The sequence below is a fragment of the Barbus barbus genome, assembly GCF_936440315.1.
Source record: "Barbus barbus genome assembly, chromosome: 10".
Lineage (NCBI taxonomy): Eukaryota > Metazoa > Chordata > Actinopteri > Cypriniformes > Cyprinidae > Barbus > Barbus barbus.
The window spans coordinates 28,294,723-28,303,623 of record NC_136738.1 but is presented as its reverse complement, the minus strand read 5'-3'; the positions used below and the strand labels follow the sequence as shown (position 1 = coordinate 28,303,623).

The window sequence follows — 8,901 nt, the reverse complement described above, 5'->3', positions numbered from 1 at the left end:
CTCTTGGAGTTTTGGAGTTGCTAGGTGGCCTCCTTCCAGATCTGCTGTTGAAAACAATCGGAAAAAGATGAGATGACAGTCACTCAAGATCTGCTGCTGACATATTGACATTAAACATAGGGAGCTTTGATCAAGATTTCGATGGCAGCGAAACAGCAAAAATGCACCAAGGGGAGACTATTACAGGGTACCCACGAACAAGAGTGCACTTAGTAGTGTGTGAACCCACCTTTCCCCCAGATGCAGATAGAGGGACTGCAGTTCTCTACGAGCCCACTGGTGATTCGTTGGCAGAGTCCGGCCTTTCCCAGGCTTTGCTTTTTCCACAGTTTGTGGTTTTCAACAAGATGTGGTTTTAATGTCACAGCACAGTAAAGTTATAGTCTGACAAGGAAAAAAGGCAGTTGTACCCAGAGAGTGATCCTGATGGATGAAGCCTGGGAAATCTGCGATATGGTTGAAAACCTCAGTGGAATCAGTGCACATCAGGGGCTATTATATGATGGTGAGATGTGATAGCTTAACATGATATCAACCAAGATCCTTGAGAAACTTGTGGGCAGGGCCTCTGTGAAGACAGACTCGGTCTTACAGGAAGTATAAATCACTTCCTGCGCTGAATGATAATTACGTTTTTAATCAAGAGATTAAGCAATAATTTAAATGCTGAGAGCAAAGAACAATAATGACCCCTTGGGGTAAAGAAAAAAACCTACAGCTAAATACAAACAATAAAAAATCCAAGGGGTGCATTGTGCTGTGTGCGTATCAGTGTTATAAATAAAAGATACCACATCAATAAATTACTTAAGTTATATTTTAATGCATGACTTTTACTTAAGTAAAACATAATGAGACAATATAATAATAATAACAGTACACAATGAAATGAAAAAGAGTTGAAAAAATCATTAAAATTACATTAAATAATATATATATACTACCGTTTAAAATTTGAATCAGGGTAATGAATAATGAAACAATCAGAATCTTTTAAAGTAAAAAATATTTATATGGAAAACATTTGTAGTGAGGAAAACAAACTGAAATCTTCAAAAAATGTAGAAGCTACTTCAATAAAGTAGAGAAGAACAAATTCTTCACATTACCAATATTGCAAAAAATACAGAGAATATGTAAGGCAACTTTCAGCAATATAATCAAATGTAGGTGATATGAGAACATATCACCAATATCATAATCTAATAATATTCAATAGTCATTACTGAAATGCTGTAACAGGCTAAAATAAGACTAATCTCAATATGACTTTATCTTATCAGTGATGTTCAATATTGTCCTCCATTAAAGCAATGAGCCACAAAAGGCAGTGCATTACAGTGATTTTACTACAGGTAATCGTGTTCTTTGGTACAGTGCAAAGAAGAGTACGTAAAACTCTTAAAATGGCAGCAGCAGTGCATATATTTAACATTTTTCCTAATATGATTATGCATTCAACTCACTATAAGAGTACAGTACTCTCAGCTCCATTTAACACATTTATTTTTTACCAGGAATCCATTCCACAGATTTCCACCCCAAAATCAACACTTACCATTACAGCTGCCAGTCTTGTGGAAGTCACTGGTTTCCATGTAAGCAGTGTTGGAGAGCGAGAGGTCACTTGCACCCTTGAGTTAATCGACCGTCTACATGGTCAGTCCTCGTGAAACATAAATTTGATGACAGTTTCAGGCAGCAGAAGGGAAGAGATACAGGATAGACGCTTCTTGCCCATGATCTCCCGGATAGTAATGCGACACAGGTTCATCAGTCTCCTTGGGTTTCCTGTGTTGGAAAGCAACATTAGCGAGTACAGGTCAGGCCTCAAAGACCTTTAGAAATCCAACTGTACATTGGAAGTTATACCCTTAAATAAAACAATCAAGCAATTTTGAATTTCCTGCACTGCCTTTTTCAAGTTCACTGTTTTACAGAATATTCTCCAGTTAAAAACATACCTTCAGCAAAATGTTCACATCCTGTGTATGCAAGTGCAGAATTCATTAAATCCATTGCTAATACTCACTAATGTTTGAGTTGTTGTTTACCCTCCAGAATGATGTCACTGCCTAAAGAAGATTGTCATTAAGAAAGTGGCTGTTGTTAGTTAAAAGGATTTTACAGAAGACTAATAAGATGAAAAATGAGGTTGAAGACACATGAAAAAACCATGAATCTATAACAATTGAAAACAACATTTCCAAAGAAAACAATTATCATTTAAACCCAGCTGTTAACATTTTGAAATAGATTAAATTTTCAGTTTTCGTTTTACTTTTAGTTTTTAAGCTTTACTAAATGTATGTGCTTTGGCCATTTTGTTATTTTTTATGGTTCTATATAGCTTTGATTTTTTTTTTTTTTTGTAATTTCAATTGAAATTTATTTTAATTAAAAAGTTTTTAATATATTATTTATTTAATTTTACTGTAGCTATTTCAACACTTTTAGTTAACATCAACATTGAATCTGAATGAAGGATTTTTTTTTTTTAATATCTGAAATATTCTTTAACAAAACACTTTTTTTTCCATATTAAAAGTGCATAGCATATGACTAAAATCCACTGAAAATTGTAAATGTTCACCTACCTGTGATACTGAAAAACAAACTTTTCATATTTAAAAATTAGGAGCTTGTTGGTCCTCATGTGACATGACTGTTTTTTGCTATAAGACTTTTAGAATTTTATAATAAAATTTTCCATTTATTTCCAGGTTTTAATAATAAAAAAATCCATATTTTTGGACCTCACTGTATACAAATTTGCACTTAAAGCAAAAAATATACTCCATAATAGAAATGACCCAATAATAACAACATGACAACATCAAAAATTCAACCTACTTTTAACTTCCTGATAGATGCGAAGGGCTTCAGCGTTGACTTTTAAGCGAGCACTGGTGTCAGGATCATTCCAGGGGACTAGATACGGGTCAGCGCCGTGGTCCAGCAGTAAGCTAACAAAGGCTGGTTCACATCCGAGTATCAGAACTGCATCCAGCATACAGCAGGCCCGGCCCTTGACCAGTGCTTCCCTGCTCACGGGGCCATTGTAGTTGTAGTTGGGGTTGGCACCGGCATTCAGAAGCATCCGGAAGCAGGGGAGGTGATGGTAAGCAGCGCTGATGAACAGTGGACAGGCTGCCATAGTTGTCAAAGTGTGCATGCCGAACATGGACCTCTGATCCAAACGGTGGTCAATATCAACATCAGCATTGAACCTGTGTGTATTCCAGGGCAATCAGCATTATCATAAATCACACTTAAATAATCCATGAGAACATACACAGGCAGCCAAAATCTGGAATAATTACGATTTTTTTATGTTTTTGTAAGAAGTCTGTTTTGCTCACCAAAGCTGAATTTATTTGATCAAATCACAGTAAAAAAAAGTAATATTGTGAAATATTATTAGAATCTAAAATAACTATTCTCCATTTGAATATATTTTAAAATTAATTTATTGCTGTGACGCAATGCTGAATTTTCAGCATCATTACTCCAGTCTTCAGTCACATTTTCCTTCAGAAATCATTCTAATATGCTGATTTGGTGCTCAAGATTTCTTATCAATGTTTATAAATGTTGGAAAAAGTTATGCTGCTAAATATATTTTTATGGAAAGTGTGATACTATTCAAACGGTTGGGCTATGAACGATTAAAAAATTTTTTTATACATTTATTCAGCAAGGATGCATTAAATAGATCAAAAGTGACAGTAAAGACATTTCTCATATTACAAAAATAAATACTGTTCAATGAACTTTCTAATCATCCAAAAATCCTGCAAAAAATGTGGTTTCCACAAAAATATTAGGTAGCAAACACATTTTTAATATTGATAACAATCAATGAGCACTAATGATAATTGAGCACCAAATGATTTCTGAAGGATCATGTGATACTGAAGACTGGAGTAATGATGCTGAAAATTCAGCTTTGACATCACAGAAATAAATTACATTTCAAAATATATTTATACAGAAAACAGTTCCTTGAAATTGTAATTATATTTCACAATCTAATACTGTTTTTACTGTAAAAACTAATACAGCATGGTGAGCATTGTTCCAAACTTTTGGCCGCCAATGCATAAGTCATAACTGAACTCCATTTTCAATACAGTAATTATAGAATTTGCAAGATATATCCCCACCTGATCAGCTCTAATAGAATGTCCACTCGGCCCACTTGTGCAGCGTGGTATATTGGGGTGCTCCGGTGATGAATGCTGCCGTTCGGATCAGCACCGGCTTTCAGAAGGATCGTCACACAGTCCAGGTGTCCATTAACCACAGCCATGTACAGAGCAGTCTGACCCTTCACATCCACCAGGTCCACTGCAGCTCCCTGAGAGATCAGGTACTCCACACACTCGCTGTGACCCATCATGGCAGCAATACGCAGCGGCGTGCAGGGCAGCCAACCACAGGACCAAATCAACTTATCATTGATCTGCCTACAAAATAATTCAATGTTACACACTGAAAAAACAATCTTATATTCTGTGTTAAGAATATCACCTTTGAACTGCACTTGAGAATAATAATGAGACAATTAATAATGAGAAGAAACATGGGTTGTGAGTTTTGTCCGATGTAAAACGTGGGTCCTATAGCAAAAGCAGTGGTGTGTAGCAATCTTTAAAAGAATGGTCCACCAAAAATCGCCCTCAGGCCATCCAAGATGAGTTTAATAAGTTTGTGGAACTTGTGATGTTTTTATCAGCTGTTTGGACTCTCATTCTGACGGCACCCATTCACTGCATAGGATCCATATGGCAAGTGAAGCGAAATTTCTACAAATCTGTTCTAAAGAAGAAACAAACTCGGGTGGCCTGAGGGTGAGTAAATTTACAACAAATTAAAATTTTTGGGTGAACTATTCCTTTAAAGTTGTGATGAAACTTTAGTAGCAACAGATCTTTTCTTCTGTATTGTGATGCACTTCTGCGTTTAAGTCAACTTTAATGAATCATTCAGAGAAGGAGTCTCACTGTTTGAAGCGGTCTTCTTGTAGGAGGGTCTTGAGAGTGTCTAGGTCTCCTACATGGGCAGCATTATGTAGACTCATGTCCTCACACTGTTCCAGAGGCCTGTCCCCGAACTGCTCCTGAAGCCATCCTCTCAGGTTACGACCTAACGGAGAGACAGAAAACAGGTCAGGTCAATTACATAGTCAATATTTGATGCTTGTGAGAACAGGATTCATATTTCAGGTGTTTCATTCATGTGTGAATGATAAATCTGTATGATAGTTTGAGTGGTCATGGAAAAGCTTCTTAGAAACACTTCTAAAGCTATAGTGAAACAAAATTCACATACACATATCTCAAGTGTCTTACATAAATGAATATCTCGCTGGTGTTTGTTAGAGGCTTTTCAACAGTTATGGCCTGAACACCGAACATAATACTGTATGGCTCTAAAGCCTTTGTTCATTCTGATATGACTGTTTTGGCATAATGTTACTGTACCAGCTCCAGATGCAGTAATGTTTGGGAGCCATGGCTCAGGGACCGGTGGGACCTCAGCATCCCCTTCAACATTCTCACCATCAGCCATCGTGTTTTGTAAGTCTAGTTAAATAAATGTCTGCTAGGCTAAGCAAAAGTACTACACAAAGTGTCTGCGCTTTTTTCTTGGCATGGACTCGGCTGCAGGCCTGTATGAGCCGCTCTGATTGGCTGAGAAGCAGTTTTCCGTCATCACAGGCTCATCTGGATTTAAGGTGGACTGCTTCTGCGAATTTAAGGTGAAAATACTTGAGTGATTATCTAAGTGTGGATATGTGCATTCTTATATGATTCTTTGATCCCAAGTGACTTAATGACTTATAATAAAACAACCAAATGCAATTTACAAAACATAATTTAAATGATAAAGTATTGTAATTATTAGTTATTAAAATACCACTTCAATAACAAATTATTAATAATTTAGCATTTAAATTATTATACATTTTATTTTTTGAATTATGACTTTTAGCTTTTTGAGTGGGAGACCTAAACATGGAACATCAATATTTTTGACAGTTTTCCTGGGATGCATCCATATACTCACAGACCTTCTGCTCGTTCATTCAGAGACGTGATGAGACCCAGAGCAGAGGAGGTGAGTGTAGATCTCAGTACAGTCTCCTGGGGTCGAAGACAAAGCCTGAATGTCTTTAACTGTGGTAGGTGACTTGAGTCTGTCATTGTTGGAAGTTTATATTGAAGAGCCGCAGACGCATGCCGTATTGCTGCCTGACGACAGCTGAACCATGAACACTGGCCTACAGGACTGAAAAATAAACAGCCAGCCTGACAGCCTCATGTGTCTCTGAAGAGAACTGGACCGCAGGGAGATACAACACTCAACTCCCTAAAAAGTGTTCGGAGTGATTTTAACAACTTGCTAGGGATTTTTAACATGACTGAGGTGTTCTAAATGATTTTTTAGGATTGTTACAGTGTTCTTGGGTAGTTACTAGGTGGTTTTTAGATCAGGCTCTACTTTATGGTCTGCAAAGTCAAAAACTCTAACCCTAACACCACTTTTGAACATGCCGTGCAATTTGAGAACATGCTGAATCACATGCTTAAGTTTAATACTTATGGTTAGTGGTTTGTTTAAACCCCTAAACCTAAATATGAGCAACACCACTAAAGAATTGAGGTTTGCTTTTCAGAATGATCCTTTGTTAATAGCATTTTAATGACGGACTCTTCCTTGAGGTCACAGACTAAAGTGTTTTCTTTGCTGGTTATGGTGCATTGAGTTCCTTTTGACCATGAGTCCCATTAATAAGGCATAAAATAAAAAAGGATTTATTTCAATGTTGGAAACACAAGTTCCACCTGTTCACTGTTCTTCTTGTTAAAGCAGCACAATCATTTCTGACAGTCCCAAGGACCCTCGGGCTGGGGTTTTCTCCAGGGCCCACAGCAAGAGAACGCTCAGACAAAAGAGCCCCGCAGGGCACGTGACCTGTTCACTCTGACCTAATCCAAAACGCTCGCTCAGGGATCTCAGGCAGGTGCCCAGGTTTTCAAGGGCCTCCAAATCCTGATCTTAAACGGCCCAGTCGACTGTTACTCAATAGTGCTCCTGCAGTATGTGCGTGTGAGCCTGCGGTGCAGCTGTTTCAAACTCTGCCAGAATAAAAATCAAAACTGATGTGCTGATACAGGCTTTTAAAATGTTATTCAATGTTTTCGCTGTGTCCCACCGGGTCAGCTTTCCAGAGCACAGTGTGTGACACGTTAAACACATCCAGGCCTTTTTGTGAACTCGTCAGAAACATTCACTCAGCATGTTTACCTCTGCTCTGAAATGCAATTCAAAACAGTCATTAAAATGTTGCAATGTTTACTTAACGGTGAAGTGTGTAATTTTTGTGTCACTGGCACCACCAAACAGAATTGGAAAAATAATGACTATATTCTCCGAACCGCATGCATTGTAAAATGGTCACAATTCACACTTTTAACAGAAATGTAACTGTTTATTAGACTTCACTACAAAATCCATATTCATTTGTGGACTATGATACAAACAACGTATACACAAAATGTACAGCAAATGGTAAAAATCGTATACAGTGTAAATGGTCATCTCTTTTATAAAGTAAATGGAAACACAATATATTTTATCGACATGTTGGTTTAAATAGCAAACTGTATTTTGTGTCATGGTGCACAACTGATAATACTGATGTAGTATATAATCTGTATATTGAAGTCTGATTCTACTGACATTCACGCTGCGTGGTTTAGATGTAAAATTCATCTAGACACTGGTACAGTACCACAGTATACATAAAGTGTGACTGGATATATACATGCTGAAGATTTTCTAAACGTTGTGCTTGACCAGCGGATTCAACTATTGCTTTATCTAACAAAGTTTTTCCTGTCATAACCTTATCAAAATAGAAATTTTCAATGTAATAATTGCTTCATGGATCTCAGTTTGCAGTAGAAAACACTCAACAGCCTTCCAAAAAAGTTTCTCAGTCATGTTTTCTCAAATGAAATATTATTGATACGAATTTGAAACATACACATATACAGTTGATCAAGGTACATTTCTTGATTTATATGATAAATTCACTTAAAAGACATTTATGCAATCTCATCTCGTTTCTTTCGACATGTATTAAGCTGAGAGGTTTTGGATGTGTACAAGTAAATGATGTGCTGTATTACATTTTCATTCATCAAAGTGCAGAGGTGCGCGTGTAGTGTGTCTCAAATTTTTGGCAATTCTAATGCTCATCTGTAAAATTCTATTGCTTACTAGCAGCTTTAGAAAGTTTCATTAAAATATATCTATACATATATATGTCATATTTCAACGAAAGTTTGTTTCAGCCACAGCATAAATGAACTACTTAAATAAAAAAGTGATTTTTTATCTCACAATTTGGTCTTTTTCCACTCACAATTTTGAGAATTGCGAGATGTAAACTCAGAATTCGGACTTACTTTCTCGCTTTTCCGAGATTACATCTCTGACTTTTTTTTTTGCGCTAAAAAAAAAAACCTTGACTTTCTCACAATTCTGACTTTTTTCTTGCAATTGCAAGTTTATCTTACATTCTGCCTTTCCTTCTCAGAATTTCATGAAAAACTTCAAACTGTGAGATAAAAGTTGTAATTACCTATTTTATTATTTAATCCCAGAAAAAAAGAAAAAAGGCAGAAGCAAGCTTCCATAGTTTCTATGCACACATATACATATATAAATAATTATATATACATATATGATATATTGCCAATGTTCTCCTGTGAGAAAAAAAACACCTGTCAGTCTGAATGGAAAAAAGCTAAATAAAATAAAGTCTGTTTTCCTAAGAGACCATGGAAAGCAATTAAAGTCCTATTTAAAAAATACAGGACACATCAG

General features: G+C 36.4%; 1 protein-coding gene across 2 annotated transcripts; it reads right to left on the bottom strand.

The window, feature by feature from the left end:
- Window positions 1–800: 800 nt before the first annotated feature.
- asb1 (ankyrin repeat and SOCS box containing 1) lies at window positions 801–5,694 on the bottom strand. Of its 2 annotated transcripts, XM_079427841.1 has the most exons (6): window positions 5,487–5,684; window positions 5,007–5,148; window positions 4,167–4,469; window positions 2,854–3,230; window positions 2,033–2,075; window positions 806–1,791 (listed from the first exon to the last, which is right to left on the bottom strand). In XM_079427841.1, coding segments are annotated over exons 1-6 (954 nt in total). In that variant the 5' UTR covers window positions 5,575–5,684; the 3' UTR covers window positions 806–1,790. The 2 variants fall into 2 exon arrangements, with proteins under 2 accessions (XP_079283966.1, XP_079283967.1); XM_079427840.1 differs by lacking the exon at window positions 2,033–2,075 and having other exon boundaries at window positions 801–1,791; window positions 5,487–5,694.
- Between the last annotated feature and the right edge of the window lie 3,207 nt (window positions 5,695–8,901).

What these genes read in the sequence shown, in the direction of transcription:
- asb1 (XM_079427840.1), bottom strand. Translation starts at nt 5,574, where the DNA reads ATGGCTGATGGTGAGAATGTTGAAGGGGATGCTGAGGTCCCACCGGTC. An exon ending in ATTCTATTAGAGCTGATCAG is followed by an intron (nt 3,231 to 4,166) that starts GTGGGGATATAT and finishes GAATACACACAG; the next exon opens with GTTCAATGCTGATGTTGATA. An exon ending in CATCTATCAGGAAGTTAAAA is followed by an intron (nt 1,792 to 2,853) that starts GTAGGTTGAATT and finishes TTTCCAACACAG; the next exon opens with GAAACCCAAGGAGACTGATG.